This window comes from Lepisosteus oculatus, chromosome 26, assembly GCF_040954835.1.
Source record: "Lepisosteus oculatus isolate fLepOcu1 chromosome 26, fLepOcu1.hap2, whole genome shotgun sequence".
Classification (NCBI taxonomy): Eukaryota; Metazoa; Chordata; class Actinopteri; order Semionotiformes; family Lepisosteidae; genus Lepisosteus; species Lepisosteus oculatus.
The window spans coordinates 10,253,438-10,273,303 of NC_090721.1; the positions used below are offsets into that span (position 1 = coordinate 10,253,438).

Consider the following 19,866-nt stretch of genomic DNA (forward strand, 5'->3'; position numbering starts at 1 on the left):
GTTTTGGCCCGGCTCGTATTTCGGCTGGCAGTGCGGTGGCCCGCACACGGGCACAGCGAGGGCACCCGTGGTTGGCGCCCTCCGGCGGTCCCGGCCTGTCCCCAGGGGGGAGCGGCTGAGGACAGAGGAAGAAAGCGAAGGAGAGGAGGCCGTCGGGGCTGTTTAGATCTGCGGATCCTGAAAGAAGCAGGGCATCGGGACGCGCGTCAGCGGGGGTCAGTCATACCCAGCGTGGGGGCATCCCCGCGGGCTGGGTGTGACCGGACGGACACGTGTCACGGCTCGGACAGTTCAAACGCACATTTGCTGCTGTGGTTTTCCCCCGAGGCGTGCCAGCCGTATCAGTATTCGCAATTGCACATTTCCATGAAATAACGGCAGCGTTTATGATGGAAAATTGCCCTTTCAATTACAGTCGCTCACGAAGTACTTAGGAGCGGTGTTTTATTGCTGCTAAACGGGCCCCGTGGGCCGGCCGGTTCCCCTCCTGTCGCCGAGCGTTCGCAGGGGGGCCGCAGGAGCAGCACAGCCCCGCGCCGACGCTGCCTGATGAGAACCTGGCACCCTCTCGGCCCCGCTGCCCTCCGGGACTTCAGCGGTGAGTTTAATTTAACAGGTGACTAATCATAACGATGTTGACTTGCGCGCGGAGGAAGAAGCGAGGCGCGCGCTGATGCGCTCTCGCCTCTGTAATTAATCCAAATGTTTGTCCACCCCGGCAGAGCGCAGCAGAGCAGCCAGCGGCTTAGCGTGGAGCGAAGGAGCGAGACCCCACGCTCTGTGACCGGACTTGGGGGGGGGGATCAACAGGGATCTGCCAGGGTGTTTACTGGGGGGGAGGGGGGGTTCGAGCGATTTTGATCTAGAGTGCAAGAGCGGTGCCACGCCAGGGATTCGAACCCGTGACCCCCACCCCCCCCACCCCCGGAGTCTGGGGGCCCTGAGCACTGCTCCACGCTGCGAACAGTGCGGTTCAGTAAGTGGAAGGTCTGTTTTAGGCGCGGGGGCAGTAGTTAGGGATGTGAGCTCGGCTGTGGGAGTGTCTTCCATGTGTCTTTGGTCCGGATGGGCACCTATCCACCCAATCCGAATCAGCCTCGACTCGGGCTCGAACCCGCAGCTCCAGAGCTGTGCCACCACTGCAGGTGGAATTGCGCTGTCTTCTCTGTTGCGTTTTCGGTTTTGCTAACTGGTTGAAGGGTTTTTCACCTAAGATATTGAGAGAGAGACTGGGGTTTGAGTTCCTTCTGGTTTCCTTTGCCGGGATTCAGGCGTTTGTCTTGTTTTGCTGTGGGGACGGAGCTCGTCTGATGGATCTGAGACAGTCAAGGCTGTCTGCGAGCCTGCCACGAGTGCCGTGTGGCAGCGACAGTTACAGCTCATGACACATGGCTTCCCAACACACACTCGGTATCCTCTGTGCTTTCTTTCCGCCTCGATTCTCAATTACTTAATTGAACCCTTAATTAAAATGTTGATTTGTTTAATCAGGCGTTTTTTTTAATCATTTTCCACCCGTGAAAGGTTGCACATTTGAACTTGCTTATTAAATTTTGTAGTTGAAATTGGCAATTTTGTAGTAGGCAAAAATGATTAAAAGTATCTAATTAAACAAGTTCTTATCTCAATGAAGCGCTCGTTTGCGTGCTGCAGGACTAGGTCTGGTACCTGTCCTGGTCTTGCCTGCTCCCTGATGTCTGCTGCTTAATCCAAACCTCAGACTTGAAGACTTGGGAGTGTCTTCATTCACAGCTAGAGATGTGGTTCAGCCATCCAGACAGAATACCCTGGGCGGACAGAGGGGTCTGGGGCTGCCTGTACTGCCCCTCCTCTTGGCCGGTTGGCTGCAGGACTGAGTGGCTAGGTGGTATTGTACCTGCTGATGTTGCACTTACCGGCGTGACCGCTGAGCTCGGCTGGTGGAGGCGATGGCAAAAGAGGGTGGTGGTGAGTCCGACTGCACTGCCTGTCCGCGTAGTGCACTGGCTTATGGGACTCTGCAGTCCTGCTGCATAGGGGAGCCAAGAGGAACAGGGAAGACTTTCTGAGTTTAGAGAAGAATTGGAATGGACGACTGTTCCTGAGAGTAGAGAATGTTATAGAGGAATACAGAGGGGTATACAGAGGGGCAGAGGAGAAAAGTGTTTAATAGAGGTATGTGAAGGGGTGTGGAGCAGTACAGAGGGGTGTGGAGGAGTATAGAGGAGAGCTCTGGGGTACAGAGGGGTGTGGAGGAGTATAGAGGGGAGCAGTGGGGTACAGAGGGGTGTGGAGGAGTATAGAGGGGAGCAGTGGGGTACAGAGGGGTGTGGAGGAGTATAGAGGGGAGCAGTGGGGTACAGAGGGGTGTGGAGGAGTATAGAGGGGAGCAGTGGGGTACAGCGGGGTGTGGAGTATAGAGGGGAGCAGTGGGGTACAGAGGGGAGCAGTGGGGTACAGAGGGGTGTGGAGGTGTATAGAGGGGAGCAGTGGGGTACAGAGGGGTGTGGAGGTGTATAGAGAGGAGCAGTGGGGTACAGAGGGGTGTGGAGGAGTACAGAGGGGAGCAGTGGGGTACAGAGGGGTGTGGAGGAGTATAGAGGAGAGCTCTGGGGTACAGAGGGGTTTGGAGGAGTATAGAGGGGAGCAGTGGGGTACAGAGGGGTGTGGAGGAGTATAGAGGGGAGCAGTGGGGTACAGAGGGGTGTGGAGGAGTATAGAGGAGAGCTCTGGGGTACAGAGGGTTGTGGAGGAGTATAGAGGAGAGCTCTGGGGTACAGAGGGGTGTGGAGGAGTATAGAGGGGAGCAGTGGGGTACAGAGGGGTGTGGAGGAGTATAGAGGAGAGCTCTGGGGTACAGAGGGGTGTGGAGGAGTATAGAGGGGAGCAGTGGGGTACAGAGGGGTGTGGAGGAGTACAGAGGGGAGCGGTGGGGTACAGAGGGGTGTGGAGCAGTACAGAGGGGTGTGGAGGAGTATAGTATGGCGTAGAGGAGAGGTGTTGAGCAGTATAGAATAGTGGAGAGTGTGGAGTGGGCTGCAGTGGTGTTCGGGGGGGAAGGGGTGACCTGCTCTCACTGACTCCCTGAGATGTGCATAAGGGAATCTGGGAGAGAATGTCGAAATTTGCATTTTAATTGAGATGTTTTTGGAGGAAGTGCAAGCCGCTTTTATTTATTCCCCACTGGTGCTACAATAAGCCCTGTAAGGCTGGAGGAATTCATTCAGCTGTTATTCTATATAAAAATCCCCATTATGCCACTGATTCTCTCAGATAAAGAGGCTATTTAGCAGCCGAGGTTCAATTTGTCCGTCTGTCTCTCTGACGCAGACTCTAGTGTTTCCTGCCTTAGAGGCTTGCTCTCTCCTGCTGTCTCCCTCGCAAACATCTTGCCGGCCAGTGCCGGCAGTGAGGGCAGTCCAGATTCTGTCAGTACCTACCCATTCATTCCAAGATCTTCCTGTCATGCTGATAATGCTCACTTCACGGTTTTGCTCCATTGTTACTCTGGGACTCTGGGATTTTTTGGGGGGAAGTCTTCACGTTCCCATGCCAGAGTAGACCGGTTTCAAGGAAAATTCCTCTGGGAAGTTCCAGCCGTGGGATTGAGAAACACGACAGCAGGCTGTCTCAGGGAACACAGCGCTGCTTGGGCTCAGCCTGGCGTCGCTCCTCAGACAGCGGTGAATCCCACTATGCTAAAAGGCCGGGCCTCCTGCCGCAGGAGAGGCCGGCTCTATCTGGGCTCCGGAGGGGGTTTGACATCACCTTCTGTAACAGCCTCGGTACTGGATGAGTCTTTCGGCGCGTGTGGCTGTCCTGTCTCATTGCGCGTCTTTGTTTCAGGTTGGTCCTTGATGAAGTAAGAGTCCTTCAGCCCAGAGTCTAGGTGGGGCTGAAGCCCGGCAGTGGAGATGCTCGGCCCCTGGTCACTGTAAGCCTGCGATGGATACCGTGGGTGTACCTCAGACTGTTACTACTTGCACGGGGCTGCTGCAATAGCACTCAGAGGCCACTGGGGCCCAGCCCATACTTGTCTCTCCTCCATACTGGGGGCAGGGCAGTCACCTGCGCTGGGAGCCCCAGGTGTGCGATTATCAACCTGGCTGAGCAGGACAGTCTTGTAATCTCATTATCTGGCCGCCGACACGCCTGCCACATTCCCCCAGCAGAGCCCAGCTGTGCTTTAATTTGCAGTCGGGCCGTTTATTTTATTTTTACCTGTAATGGGTTTAATAAATCATCCTGACAGCCTAAAGACAAAATCCACCTCGACGCGCGAGCTCTCTTCCTCGGCTTGGTCACACACATTGGGTTGTTTTCTAATCGGTTTTATCAATTTGCTCCTGTCCCTTGCCACCGTTAATAAGAGGCGCGTGGAGCGTGCGTTCGTTCGTTCGTTCGTTCGTTCGTTCCGAGGGTAAGCTCGCCTTCGGAAAATCAGGCGCTCGCGTGCTGGGCCGCCCTTCGGAGACCTGGAGCTGTGGAAACGATTCCCACAGGCAGCGCGTGCAGCGGGAGTCGCAGAGAAGTTGCCAGCGCAGGGAAGCCTCTCTTCACGACGTCGAGAGCCAGGCAGGCGGGTAATGAGGAACATGGATCGTGGTGGCTTGGGAAGACTGTGACATTTGAGCTCCGGAGCACTTGCTGTGACCACCGGATCTTCACATGGGAAGTGGAACAGCCTGCATTCTGTGTGTGATGGGGAGGCAGAGGGGTGACGATAGCTTGTGATGGAGGCCTGTGTTCTGTGTGTGATGGGGTGACTATAGCTTGTGATGGAGGCCTGTGTTCTGTGTGTGATGGGGTGACTATAGCTTGTGATGGAGGCGGAGGGGTGACTATAGCTTGTGATGGAGGCAGAGGGGTGACTATAGCTTGTGATGGAGGCGGAGGGGTGACTATAGCTTGTGATGGAGGCAGAGGGGTGACTATAGCTTGTGATGGAGGCAGAGAGGGGTGACGATAGCTTGTGATGGAGGCAGAGGGGTGACTATAGCTTGTGATGGAGGCAGAGGGGTGACTATAGCTTGTGATGGAGGCAGAGGGGTGACTATAGCTTGTGATGGAGGCAGAGAGGGGTGACGATAGCTTGTGATGGAGGCAGAGGGGTGACTATAGCTTGTGATGGAGGCGGAGGGGTGACTATAGCTTGTGATGGAGGCCTGTGTTCTGTGTGTGATGGGGTGACTATAGCTTGTGATGGAGGCAGAGAGGGGTGACGATAGCTTGTGATGGAGGCAGAGGGGTGACTATAGCTTGTGATGGAGGCCTGTGTTCTGTGTGTGATGGGGTGACTATAGCTTGTGATGGAGGCAGAGAGGGGTGACGATAGCTTGTGATGGAGGCAGAGGGGTGACTATAGCTTGTGATGGAGGGCTGCGTTCTGTGTGTGATGGGGTGACTATAGCTTGTGATGGAGGCCTGTGTTCTGTGTGTGATGACGAGGCAGAGGGGTGACTATAGCTTGTGATGGAGGCGGAGGGGTGACTATAGCTTGTGATGGAGGCCTGTGTTCTGTGTGTGATGGGGAGGCAGGATCTCCACATAGACATTCCTCAGGGCGGAGCGGTGGCTCTGTGGCTCAGGATCTGCACCTGTGGCTGGAAGGTTGCCGGTTAATATCCTGTGGCCAGCACAGGAATCCTACTCCATTGGGCCCCTGAGCAAGGCCCTTCACCCCAAATGCTCCAGGGGCGCCGTATAGATGGCTGACCCTGCGCTCTGACCCCAAGCTTCTCTCCCTGTCTGTGTCTCTCATGGAGAGCAAGCTTGGGTATGCGAAAAGACAGATTCCTAATACAATTAATTGTATATTAAATTACACATTGTATATGGCTATGGCTAAAGTGATCTGATCTGATCTCAGTTATGAAATCAGGTGTCTTACACGATTCTCCAGGGTGGCACTTTCCCATTGAGCAGCAGCCTGCAGGCATGTTGTCCTAATGATTCGGCATTATTCAATGTGGCAGGGATGATAACCAGGCCTCTTGTATGCCATAGCTTAACAGGAGTGACGCCTGTACCTGCAATGTGTACAGAGAGGGCCATAGGGAACAGCAGGACGCATTAGGGGTGAGCACATCATTGGTGCCCACAGAGAGCTGGTGTTCCTGGGGTATGAACTTGCCAAGCACAGCTACAGCAGAGGCTTGCCCTGCTTGTACAGAGTAATGTGGGTGCATGAGGGGTGTAACAGCAGCCTAAAGAAAGAAGATCAGCCTATGTCTAGACTCCAGCAGGTAAGGAGACTGGATTGGGCTGGGTAACGGGCCCGTGGGACATGGGTGTGCTGTGAGGCGGCTTGAGAAGACGCAGTGGATTCTGCTCTGAGGAGCGTGGCGGGTTCTGGACTGGCGGGTTCTGTGGCAGCCCGTTTGCCGGGCTCAATGGTGAAGACGTGCGCTGTTTGGGAAGAGGAGTGGAACGATGGACCAGGGCTAACAGGAGGCATTGAGACCTGGAGCAGGGGACACCTGGAATGGTGGGGGCACCTGGAGGAGCCTGGTGAGGTACCAGTGCATCTTCTCCCCACGGACTAGATCAACAGAGGCTTGATGCAACAGGAAGGCTCTGTGTCCTGATCACTGCAGGGGCGTGGACAGCGGGCCGCGAGAGTTTGTGTGAGGGAGTTATTGAGGGCTTGGACAAAGTGTCTGTGTGTGAAGGAAGTTGGATTGAAACCCTCAAGACAAGGGAAGAGAACCAGAGCTGAATGAAGAGTGAAGCCTGAAGCATCCGTTTGCCTAACCTGTGAGTCGATTTGAGAGAGAAGAGAAGGAAACGTGCCTGCTGGGTTCCTGGAGGGGGTCTGGGGTCCAAGCACAGTAACTCGGCAATGGCAGGTCATTGAAAAGGGGGAAGGTCGTGTGACCCCACGAATGTGAGGGCAAGCGCCGTCACAGACTCCTCGATCCTCCTGCACAGGCAGACTTGGTAAATAAGACCAGGCTGGTGTTCAAATCGCTCTGCGCTTTCTTAATGAAAGAACAGTGGCTGTACTGCACGAGGCGTGTGTGTGTGTGTGTGTGTGTGTTGGGGGGGGGGAACAGGAGAGGCAGCATCCCACTCCTGTGGAAAGAATTACTGGAGGAATCTACTGGGATGGTTCTGCAAAATGATTGATTGCTTTTGACTGCAGGCATTTTCAAAATAATCTAATATTAGCTTTATAAAAGGTCTGCCTGCAGGGTACCTGCAGACATCAATAGGAACAGAAACCAGCTGTTACCATCGAATCGCACAATTGGAGGGGAGGGTTGTGGAGACGTGGCCGGACCCCGAGCGTGCCCCTCTCTCTGTCGCCCCGAGTGCCTCCTGCAGCCCCCAGCAGGGCGGCGGCGGCATGCCTCTGGCCTGGCACGACCGCGTCACGTCTTTGAGACTCTCGCCCTGTCCCTGTCTCTTCCTCTCGCTCTTTCCCTTTCACTGTCCAACTCGCTCTTCCTCGCGCGCTGCTCAGGAACGGGTCCGGAATCGCTGGCTGTTACTCGACTCAGGAGAGACTCGAATTGCACAACGCCAACGCCCCTTGAGTCCAGGTCCCATTGACACGAGCCAGGCTCGAACCCGCACCCCAGCCACGTGCCTTCACAGGTGACGCTATTCGGGAGGCACCTGAGCAGCCTCTCCTGTGTGCAGAGACAACGACCTGGCCCTGCGCACAAGGCCTGAGATGTCGGGTGGGGAGGGAGGCCCCATCTCCCAACTGCACTCCTCCCACACTTCACCCTGGGGCACATGGGGAACGCAGGGGAGGAGTCTGGCTTTTGGACTCTTTTATTTAGAAAATTACACAGAAGTGGATGGAGGGAGTTTCTAGACTTTAGAGTGAGAAACCTGCCTGAGTGGACAGCTATACTGGACAGGGTGGCAACACTGGGACATTCTTCCTGAGTGGACAGGTGCACTGGACAGAGTGGCAACACTGGGACATTCTGCCTGAGTGGACAGGTACACTGGACAGAGTGGCAACACTGGGACATTCTGCCTGAGTGGACAGGTACACTGGACAGAGTGGCCACGCTGGGACATTCTGCCTGAGTGGACAGGTACACTGGACAGAGTGGCCACGCTGGGACATTCTGCCTGAGTGGACAGGTACTCTGAGCAGTGTGGCCATGCTGGGACATTCTGCCTGAGTGGACAGGTACTCTGAGCAGTGTGGCCATGCTGGGACATTCTGCCTGAGTGTACAGGTACTCTGAGCAGTGTGGCCACGCTGGGACATTCTGCCTGAGTGGACAGCTACACTGGACAGAGTGGCAACACTGGGACATTCTGCCTGAGTGGACAGCTACACTGGACAGAGTGGCAATGCTGGGACATTCTGCCTGAGTGGACAGGTACTCTGAGCAGTGTGGGAATGCTGTGAATTGGGTGAATGTCGTAGTACCTTGTTTTATTGATATTACCAAGTAAACAGCTGTGTGCTGTGGCAGAGACAATGAAGCCATTATTGCCCAGTCTCTTAGTTAATGCTTTTGTTTCCTGATATCATATTGTCGTCTCTGGGGGTTGTGCAGGGGAAATGTGGAGCAGGTTTTGCAGAGCAGTGAAAAATCGCTGTGCTGTGAAGGATGCAGCCCTTTGGAAACGGGGCTCCCTGTGCAGATGCTGGCATTACAGAATGAGCTTGTTAATATTTTCCTCGTTGTCCTTTACTGTGTAAATCCATCATGTTTTAATCCGTGTAACGCTGGGACGTGGCCATGTGCCGGTGTGATTAATGTTAGGATATAGTGTTAGAAGTGGAGAATTTGACGGGATGTTATGTTCCAGTTGTGCGAGTAAGACCTGATTTAGGGTGTTGGATGCAATTGTGGACAATGTCGCACAGATGACATTGCTGCTCTGGAGTCAGACCAGGCAATCCCTTGCTCATGTAGTGGATTCAGTAGGGAAACAGGTCAGAAGATGGGGATGGGAAACTCCAGGGGAATGCAGCATCCTTGTAGGATATACTGTAGAGGCCTAGCACATAGGATTCTACAGAGGATACGGAGAACATATAGGCATGCAGGATCCAAGTGAGTCAGGATCATATAGGGATATAGGGAAGATCCATGAGTGTTTGGGATCATAGAGGTATACAGGATTGTATAGGGATGCAGGATCTGTGAGCATTTGGGATCATAGAGGGATACAGGATCATACAGGGATAATGGATCTGTGAGCATTTGGTATCATAGACTGATACAAGATTGTACAGGGATGGAGGATCTGTGAGCATTTGGGATCATAGAGGGATACAGGATTGTATAGGGATACAGGATCCGTGAGCATTTGGGATCATAGAGGGACACAGGATTTTACAGGACTCCGGTAACAGTCTCAGAGCACTGCCTATCTCCGAGTGCCATGTTTACAGTTTGAATCCCAGCCTCCGAGCAGGAAGACTCACAGCAGCTCTCTCTGCTCCAGGCGTACGAAGGTCACTTTATTAGTCTGCATTAAAGAAAGGGCTGTTGTTTCAGCCTCACATCAGACAAACGAGCGTGCCTCCTGGGCACTTAAATCGAAAAACCATGGGCAGCGAGTGACAATTAAAATTCTACAAAAGCAAAATGCATTACAGTTCTAAGAGATTTCATGCATAAGCACCAATTAGTGCAAACATTCCCATCACCTGTTCGCGATAAATTACCCCTTAGTGCCCAGGATTGTATTAAACAGAATGCGCACAAGATTCTCATTAATTTGCTGATATCACCAGGAAAGGATGGTGGGTTTAATTTCATTGTCCGTCTGTCCTCTTGCGCCTCTTTCAAATGGCTCTGGTGTGTGCTGGTGGGTCTCCTGCCCTGCCTGTGCCCCCTGTCGTCAGGCTGCCAGCAGTTCTTCCCTGAGTGTGTGTGCCAGAGGGCTTGTGGGCTTTCTGGACCCGGGTTTCCCCCCCCAACACCCGTGCTGGCTCTGAGTGAACGCTGTGCTCTGGGCCGGGCTGCCTGCTCTGCTCCGAGCCCGTGCCCAGCGCGTGCAAACTCCTAAAACAGATTTGAAGTGAGCAGCCCAGTTTAAAGAGGTCCTGGCCGTTTTTGCGTCTCCATGACGTGGCAGGTGTGGAGTAAGCGTTATAGGAGCATGAAGGCATGAACCTCCAGATTCTGCCCCTACCTCTGATTAAGCTCATCTACATTACTACTCACACTGCTGTGTGTTTTTTTTCTCTTCTCACACTGCTGGTCTGACTTGCTTTATCAAGTTGTATGATATTTATCTTGTTGCTGCTGCTGCTGTTCTGTTTGTTTTGGTGTCTCCTTGATGTCTTTGTCTCGGATCATGCGTGCACATAAGCATTTCATTGCACTTGTGCCAATGACAAATAGAGAGGGGGGGACATGGTGCGGACACAGACTCCAGCACTCCTCTCGTCCTCAGCTCGCAGGTTCCTGCCCGGCACTCGTCTGAGTCGAGCCCTAGAAGAAGCTCAATCCGTGAACAGGCGAAGGGGGCTGGGTGTTTTTGGCGCAGCCGTGCGAGAGCGGGGTGGGCCGCGACCGCTTGAGTCACCCGCTCTGCCAACTCAGCTGACAGCTCCTCCCCTCCTCCTCCTCCTTCTCCTCCTCCTCGTTCGCACCATCCACGCTGCCCTCTGCGGCACTCTGGGAGCCTGAGCTGACACGACTCTCTCTGGAAGGCCTGCCAGGATGATCACGGCGTGCCAGGGAATTCTCCCGGAACGATCGCTCGCCAGGAGAGGCAGGGGGCCTGGCGGGGGGGGTTGGGGATGCAGGAGTTAGCGGGATGCTCGGCGCCGCGGATGGCTGTGGTCAGCGGCGTGCGTGCGCCCGGGACTTCCTCACAGAGCCCTGTGAAGGAGCCTGCGCTGTCTCAGGGCCGTTAAGGAGGATTGAAGCGAGAGAACTGCAGCCTCAGTGAGATGAGCGGCGTCCCTGCCCCTGCGCAGTTCCCATCTCCCGCTGATCCGCCCCTGGGGGGGGGGAGAGGGTGTGAGGAGTGAGTCAGCGCCCGTGGGTGCCGCCATGTGCACGGGAGGGTGACGCAGCGGGAGGGTGCTGGAGCTGGTGCTTGTGCGAGAGGGCGTGCGCGGAGCTCTGCGACCCCCGGTGCAGCTTCACGACAGTCCTCCTGCTCCCCCCTCTGCACCCTTCCTTCCTCTTCTTTTCTTCTGCTTTCACACGGCTGGGGTTGATTTCCTGCAAGAGGGGATCCTGTCCCATCTCTTTTCTAACCGCTTCTTCCGATTCGGGGTCACAAGGAAGCCGGAGCCCGTCCCAGCATGCAAGGGGTGCACGGCAGGGTACACCCTGGACGGGATGCCAGTCCGTCACAGGGGCACGACACACACAGCAGGGCCAATTTCCCTAGAGGTTAATTAACCTATGTGACAGGGGAGCACACCTCCCACTGCACACCTGGGAATGCGCAGCTACAGCACCTGAGGCTCATCCGGTTTGCTGTTTAAGATCCCCACGAGAGATGGTTCAAGCTCTGAACTAGCGTTCTAACGAAACGGCTACTAAACTATTAGTTTTCCCTTTAGTGCGAAGACTCTTCCTTGTATATATAGCGGAGAAGTCTTGCCTCACAATACGACTACAGACTGGCACACCGCTCGCTCCCTGTCTAAGGAAAAGAAGCTCTCTGCCAGTGCTCAGGCAGTCCACGCCAACAATTATCACAGTATCACAGTCTTTGGAGTGTGGGAGGAAACCCCCATGAACATGGGGAGAACATGCGGACTCCACACAGACAGCACCCCAGGTCCAGAATTGTACCCCAGGGCACCAGCCCTGCGAGGCAGCAACGCCGACCACGGCGCCAGTGTGCCGCCCGCGGACATCGTGATCTGTGGGTTCATTATTTTTTATTACTTGTGGGGGTTAACGTCGGCGGCCTTGTTGTGCTTTCCTGCCCCCTCGTCTTTCTGTTCTGTTCTTATTAATTGTTTTGCGTCTTCACCTTCCGCTTGCTGCTGCACCGGGCCCTATCCGGAGCCAGGGGGCGCTCTGTCAGGCCGCGGACCAGAAGGGGGGAGGCGGTCCCAGATAACGAAGAGAGTGATTAATAAAGTAGATCTCAGTCGGAAACTGCAATTAGCAGATCCTGTCTCTCGGTTGCTCTGGGCGGTCTCCTGCCCTGCGTGCGTCCGTGTTCGAGGGTGTGAAAACTTCACGGGCTCGTGCGTGAAAATAATCCCGAGGCAGCCGGCACCGCGGGCTGTACTGTCTGATCCCTGCTTCGTCCCGAGAGCACGAGCGTTCGGCTCCGCTCGGCACAGTCTCGCTCCGCACGGATGTTTGCGCTTTCTGCAAATATTTCCCCCACTCCCGCTGAATGTGCTCTTGCAGGGGCCTGTGATTCGCAATCCTAATTGTCGAGATCAAAATAATTTTGTTCGGCTCCATGCTAGCAAACAGCATCCCACTGCAAACCTTTACTAATTTCTCTTAGTCACTTGTTATTCAGGGCAACAATGACTTCTTTATTGTAAAAACCAAAGCTATTAATGTGCAGCCTGTTTGAAGCAGAGTGATCTGTAAATAGGGCTGTTTTGTAAACATTTAGAGTCACCAGTAATTTTCTACTTTCTGCCTGTCCAATCTGCGGTTGATAATTATTGACTTGACTGCCTGCTTACAATGCCGTTTCTTAGCAATGCGCATCAGAAAATGCTCCTTTCCTTCGAGAATTAAATGGAAATAATTGTTACCTAGCTGCTGTGTCAACGAAACCGAGGCATTGTAAAAACACAATGAGCGTGACCTAGATCCATTACACAGAGTGTTAACTTGCTGAAGATCCAGCCATTGCAGTAATGTAGTCAGCCGCTAGCTGTAAATCTGCTCTCCTCACCGCTGTGGCCCCTGTGCCTCTGGGAGAGTCGGGTCTCGTGTGCCCCTGTCAGGGCCGTTCGCTACTGGGCTAGCTGTGCATCCCAAGATGCCTTGCAGGAGCGTGAGCACCAGCTGGAGAAGAGATGCGTCTCGCACTGATGGCACAAGGGGTTCCAGGGGGCGCTGTTGTGCGGCGTGCTGAGGGTGACAAGACCACAGCAGACCCCCCCGAATCCCCGGTTCGTTCGTAAAGTCACATGACACGAGCTTCGCGATTTTGTTATCCCAGAGAACAATTCTGCTCCGCCAGGCGTTACGAACGTGCTTGTTGCTGATGTCAAATTTTGTCGTGGTTCCATTCCCCCATTGGGAAGAGTAGATTTTCTCTGCATCCGGACAGCAGAGGTCGGGCACCTTTCCAGACTGAGCCCAAAAGGGGGTAAGCAAGAGCCCTGCATCATAATTAAATATAAATATTAGTTAAAAATACACTTAAACATGTCTGGCCAGGGACAAATCAACTAGCACTTAACTAATTGTAGATCAGCCATTATTACTAAATTCACAATTACTTGAATATTCCTATCCAGACTGTAACAAGTACACTGAAAGTGGAAGTTGCACCTCATAAGTACTGACTCAAGACGGGGTAGACTGTGCTTCTGGAGCTCACTCAGTCTGGGTGTTAATGTGTGTTTTAAATGTCTTTATATATACTCCTTTATACAGTGCCTGTAAATGTCTGCTTTCTGTACAGACACTCCCTCTGTACACACTCAGGCTCCGGCAGACACACGCACTGACTCGCATAACTCTCTAGATTAAGGAATCAAATCTGTTAAAGCAAATATTTATTTGCTAGGCGAGCGCTTCCTCTCCTTTTCCTCTGCCTATTAAGCTCAGCCCGGCTGTAACGTCCTTCACATGAGTCTGAGCAATTAAGCGCGCGCGAGGCAGAAGCACCGCGGCTCCCATACCGATCAGCTCTGCGCCGGGGAGGGAGGAGGCAGCGGAGCTCCGGGCGTCCGGGGCCAATCAGGAGCCGAGGACCGGCTCTGCGGCAGCTTCACGTCCGTGTTCCTCTCCGCCGGCCCCTGTGGTCCCCGGCTCCGGCGTTAATATTCATGCGCTGGAGCTTCTCGGGGGTCAAGGGCTCCTGCCAGCGGGGGTGTCTGCAGAGAGACCATGAACAAGTCACGGCACTAATCCAGCGTCAGGAGATCTGGAGCCCAACACGGGCAGCGCTGCTGTTTTAATTACTGATGAGCTTGTCCTGCATCTCCCTGTGCCTGTGATCCAGTGTGAGCCGGGGGGGGGTGTGGCCGGCAGGCAGGCTGGCTGTGAGCCTGCTGGTTCACTCAGGCGCCTGTGTCGGGGCTGTGTCGCTCTCTCCCTCGGTGTGGCAGCTGCGTTGTTGTACGACCAAGCCTGCCCCCCATGGGACCCGTGGCGAAGTCCAGGTGGGGAACTGCGATCTCCAGCCCACCGGGCCTTCGTCTCTCCCTCGGGAGAGTGGGATTCAACGGATGAGGCCCTTCTCTAAAACAAGCGGCTTATCTCCCTTCTCACAGCGGACTACAACAGGCACCGGCCTCCGCTGTGCGCCCTGGGGGGAGGCGGGTTGCTGGGCCTCCGGAGGCTGGGGTGCCCTGACACCCCGCATGGGGAACGAGCTCCTGAAGCCGGACTCGTGAATGTGTCACCGTAACGCTTCGAACCCACGACTGTCTTGATTGCTTCATTTATAAGTCTTTTAAAAGAAGGCGATTCCTGACGTTTTCATCTTGCGTCGCCTCCCACAAGATCAATTGTAGGTGTCCTCCATGAATTGGGCGCGTTAGCAGTATTTGCAAGTGAGCAGGTCTCTCCATCAGGCGCCCGCTGGTGAGCCTGGTCTGTGTATTTCAGTCCATGTGAGACGTTTGCTTGAAGTCAGAGGTTTGGCTCCAGACCTGCCGGGCTCTGGCTCTCCAGGAGAGTGTTGTTCGAAGTCGTCGCAACCAGGGAGAGCAGAAGAAAGACAGGAAGTAGTGGTGATATGCAAATTGCTGTTCCAGTGTTTTGACGTTCAGAGGAAACATCGGGGGGGTGGGGGAGTGGAAAGGAGTTCCACCAGACAAGGCCTGGAGTAGTTTATGCGGAGCGGCTGGTGTTAATTGGGCCGTTTAGCAAGCGGTGCGTTCGTCAGACATCGGGTCTGATCCGCGCACGTTACCATCGGAGCAGCGGAGCGCGGGAATCTGCCGCCAGGAAGGAACACGGGGGCTGCTAATGAAGAGCTGGAGCAGTGACTGGCGGGTCTTGAGGAGGGAGAGAGCAGCCGGGCCAGAGTGGGGGGGGGGGCTCCCCCAGGGCCCAGCAGAGGAGACGCTGGGGAGGGAATGGGTGGAGGTGGAGGGGCAGGGGCAGGGAGGGACGGAGAGAGGAAGGGAGCGAGTGGGGCAGACGGCAGCGCCTGTATCTCTTCGCTCTTCGTGCCAGACTGGGCTATTAATAACTCGCTCAGCCTGGCCTCAATATGTCTGCGCCTCCACTGGGCTGCTTTCAAACAGCACCGGCAGAGTGCTGGGGGAGCAGGGAAAATAAATGACAGAGGGCTTCTGTTTCTTATTTATATTTTTACCTCCCTATTTATTTATCACGTTGCTTGAACGCGAGCGTCCTCCAGCTAGCAGCCCGGGCCGAGAGAAGACTTTACCATCGCGGTCCCACCTACCAAGTCAGGATTTTGGGACGCCTGCTCTCTGCCTCCCCACGGCTCTCAAAGTGAAAACCCCCCCCCGCCATGGTTGTCAGGACGCCCATCTCCCCCCCACCCCCCTCCCCGCCCTATGTGGCTGTCAGGGCACGGGTGGTGGCACTGAAAACGCTCTTCGCTTCAGGCACGGCTCCAGTGTCTCTCTAGAGGCATCGCTCTGGTCAGTGAAGTGTTTACATAGGTCTTCAAGCCAAATCGTAGAAAATATAAAGCAGAAACACAGATCCACCGCGGTATTTTTTCATCATGACTTATTGTCGAAAGAAGATATCGCAGCTGGCTTTTGTGAACTCCCTGATCTTGAACGCGTCCCTGAGGAAGGTTGGTCTCCTGCTGAGGCCCTCGACATCTTTTCCTGCCACAGGCCGTGCCGCAGTAGTCCCAGCGTCGCATGGTCTTGCACTGCCCTGTCGGAAAAAACCGCCTCTTCCCGAAGCTGGCATGGCAAAGCCACTGGCACGGTTAATCCTGTTCACGCCGGTTGATCTCTGCGCTAAACCCGCGTCACGTGGCTTGAGGAAAACACCGGGGATTCGGAGCTCAACCGTTGAGTTGGAATCGACAAAATGGGTTAATCTGCTCTAGCAGCCCCTCAGAAAGCCACGGTTTTAAGTGCCGCGAGTACGGTGAGCTGCCTGAGTCGTGAGGATCACCTGGTTGCTCTTGGCGTGATTGAATTCCTGTGCCGCTCGCCCTCATCCTCTCTGTGGCGACTGTCGTCGTACGGCCAAGCCTGCCCCCCCCATGGGGACCTCCAGCGAAGCCCAGGTGGGGACCTGCGATCTCCAGCCCACCGGACTTTCGTCTCTCCCTCGGGAGAGCGGGATTTCATGGATGAGGCCCTTCTCTAAAACAAGCGGCTTATCTCCCTTCTCACGGCGGACTACAACATGCGCTGGCTCCTGCACAGCTGGCACATCTCCCTTCATCACAGCTCTGAGCGCTGAGCCTGCCAGCGACCTAAAGGCACCGCGGGTAAACTCACAGCCACTCTCCCTGCCATTTCATTTGATTTTTCGGTGTTTGTTAAGCCCTTCGCCGTTTTTCACCACTCAGAATTCCACGTTGAAGCAGTTATGTCGCACGTCGGTTTGCCGTTCCCAGTCCATTCCCAATCCACCTTCACCTGATCCTACTCCACCACGCTGGAGCTGGGGAGAGTTTCTGGGTGCAGGGAAACGCCTCCCACAACTCCCTGCTCCCAGAGCCCGTTTTGCAATGCTAATATGTCCCATCAGCTGGGGAGAGTCTGCAACTCTGCCTTTTGTTGTGCTGTCTGATGGTCTCTTTTGCCTCTCCGATAACGCACTCTGTTTTCCTTGAGCTCCTGGGTTCTGTTAAACCACTGTGGCATCTGTTTTCCTAATCCGGATTTGCTCACCTCTGGGATAAGCATAATGCTGTGCAACAAACAGAGTGAAAAAACAGATTTTTTTTTCCTACAGACGTATATAATTCATCTCCGATAATCTGTTAATCCAAATAAGGGCTGTACAATACAAATATGCTTTAGATATCGACGCGCTCTGCGTTTCTTCCTAAAGGCTGCGGTGCTCGTACAGACCTCGGGCAGATTACGGTTGCCCTGGAAGACAAAGAAATTAATTTTAATTAGAGCTGGTAATTAGGTGCTAGCGGGGATAAGGCTGAAAGCATTAGAGTGGAGCTCGGCGTTTCCTCTCATCGGGGTTCAAAAGTCTCCCTTTTTCACGAGCGATGCTCTCTGGACACAGAGCCGCCCTGTGTGCGTCTCGTGCCTGAGTAGTGGCACCCCACAGCGGGGCGATCTTTTAAACGGGGTTCGTGAAAGGTCATGTATGGGCAGGGGGGTACCGGGTGTCCTCTTGTGCTCTTAGGAAGTTTGATTTATGCACAACAGGCAATGCATTCCCTCCATTACGAAGCTAGTGAACATAATATAGCTTGAGCCTTTCCTCCCTGCTAAATGAACCCAGTTTGTATGAGATGTAACACCTGTAGCAGGAGTGGTTTCGGAGCAGAATTCAGCTCTTGCGAAACCTGTTCAAACAAACGCTGCACAGTACCACCATACTGCAACAGCTGCACCTGGGCCTTGCTTAGCTTTATCTGAAGTTGCTCATTTCTGAAGTGTAACATCATCTTAATTTCATCGCCAGTGCCACCCTGGCCAGCCGGCAGGTCAGACGTAGCGAGCTCACCCTCTGGCCGCTGGGTCCCGCCTGTCACAGCCCTGCCCCAAAAGGGTTAACGCTGCCAGCCCAGCCAGGCACGGTGTGGAGGACAGAGCTGCGCTGGCGGGGGAGGTGGGGCCTCCTCTCCGGTCTCAGTGGTTTATCTCTGGCTGTGTCCCCAGGTTCACGGGCGCGGAGACGCTGGTGATGGGCGACGTGACGTACGGGGCGTGCTGCGTGGACGACTTCACCGCCCGCGCCCTGGGGGCGGACTTCATGGTGCACTACGGCCACAGCTGCCTGGGTGAGTTCCCCCCCTTTCGCTCTCCTTGTTCCCCCCCCCCCCAGCCAGATGAGCTCAGCACAGGCCACAAGCCTGAAAGCAGAAAGAGTGGACTGCAAGCCAGGAACAGGAGGCACTTCTTTACCCAAAGGGTTGTGGGAGTATGGAGCAAGTTACCCAGATGATGTTGTTGAATGCCACACTCTGGCTTCTTTGGAGAAACGACTGGATGAGATCCTTGGATCGTTAATTATTAACTTCCAAACGGGCTTGATTGGCTGAATGGCTCCTCTTGCTTGTGACCTTTCTAATGTTCATTATTGAACTTGTTGCCTGAACAACAGTCAGATTCCTCAGTGTAGCATCTGTGGCTTTTGATCTGCTTTCAGACTTTTGTCCTTGCTAAGGAAGCACTGTTTTTAAACTTTCCCTGCTCCCCCCCCCTCCCCCCAGTAACTGCAGTCACTGTACTTTTACACCATTGAAACGACAAAGACGACTCGGTGTTCTGTCTCATGAAAATGTTCTTCTTGCAGTGTAGCTCTGGACCAAAAAAAAACCCCTTGAGCAAACTTTGGTCAGCCTGAAGGTGCGCAAAGACAGATCACATCTGAACAGAGGGAAAAAAAAAGATTATTGATATTTCTTAGTTTAGCTGAGGTCAAGAGAGCTTTGCAGAGGAGATCAAAGCCTAGCAAGACTTGTTGTTCTGGTGTAAGGAGGGGGGTGCAGTGTGGTTCTGTTTGTGTTTGGGGTCTCTTGCTGAGCAGATTATGGGAGAATTGAGCCAGCAGCACGAAGGCGCTGGCCTGGGCTCCTAGTGGCTGGGTGCCCTTTCTCTGCCTCAGCAGGTGAGGAGTTACTGCTGTCCCTGCTTCCCGGGCTGTGATGATAGCCGGGCGCGCGGAGCACGACTGGGAGACCTGCCAGAGCTCCGTTCCTTGTTTGATGAGTTCACGGCACCGTGTGGGACTCGCAGTTTGGACACCTCCAGGTGCAACACTGCAGCAGACTGCATTCAGCTCCTTCTGTATACCTCCAGTCTCTTGTCTGGAAACTTTACATAGCAGTGTAATGATCGTTAAAATTGATCATTTTGAATTCAGGAGGCCCAGAGACAACCCCACAACAAGTGTCCTGGCATTTATAGTGCATCATCTCATCTCCATCATCTATCCTTTGCTGTGCATCTGTGTCCCTCCCCCTCCATGTCCTCCTCTTCCTCAAATCCTATTCCCTGCCATCATCGCCCACGGTCTTCCAGCAGAGACAGTTACAACGACGTTCCTGAGCCCGGCGGTAGTGTGTGAGGGAGAGTGATCTGGGCTCACCCGGCGCTGGGTCACGTGGTCTGTAGTCACCCCCCAGTCTTGCAGAGCAGTGGAAGACACCCCGCTAGGAACTCCTCGCTTTCCTTTCTGTCTGGGTGACAGAAGCCACCAATACAAGACCCTCGAGAGCAGGCAGGTCTGCAGGTAGAGAGCATGCAGCACCGTGCAGCTCGGCAAGGTTCTGAGATGAGTTTATCACAGAGGCGCCCAGGATGTGAGCAGAACCTCATTCACGCAACTCTGCAGCACAGCCATTCCCGAGAGCTTTTTCAACGTCGCATATAGCAACAAACACCCATCTGTGTCCCCAAGCAAAGACTGAAACGTGGTGTCGAGGAAGAGGGATGCAGGAATGAATGTATTCGAATGTACATTATTCTTAGCAGTAGGATGCAGGCCCTTAATGTCTGCTTGCTTACACACATTGCACATTCTTCAAGGACCTTAGTCGGCTCAATAAAAATGCAGAGTTCCAGCTGGTGGCCTGTCTGCCTTCTTAAACAGGAGGGAAAAACACTGCAGCTGCAGACTTCAGGAGGCTGCTTGCCCCCTCTTGTTC

General features: G+C 54.2%; 1 protein-coding gene and 1 long non-coding RNA gene across 7 annotated transcripts in view; one reads left to right on the plus strand and one right to left on the minus strand.

Annotated features, from left to right (window-relative positions):
• dph1 (diphthamide biosynthesis 1) overlaps positions 1 to 19,866 on the plus strand; it is a 104,911-nt gene that overhangs the window by 41,163 nt on the left and 43,882 nt on the right. For all 6 annotated transcript variants that reach the window (XM_069184154.1, XM_069184149.1, XM_069184150.1 and 3 more), the window contains one exon: positions 17,876 to 17,997. In XM_069184154.1, coding sequence (XP_069040255.1) covers positions 17,876 to 17,997 — 122 coding nt within the window. The remainder of the gene's footprint in view (positions 1 to 17,875; positions 17,998 to 19,866) is intronic.
• LOC138225129 (uncharacterized) lies at positions 11,566 to 17,910 on the minus strand. The gene is made up of 3 exons (XR_011183702.1): positions 17,721 to 17,910; positions 13,760 to 13,954; positions 11,566 to 13,234 (listed from the first exon to the last, which is right to left on the minus strand). It is a non-coding gene; the product is annotated as an uncharacterized lncRNA (long non-coding RNA).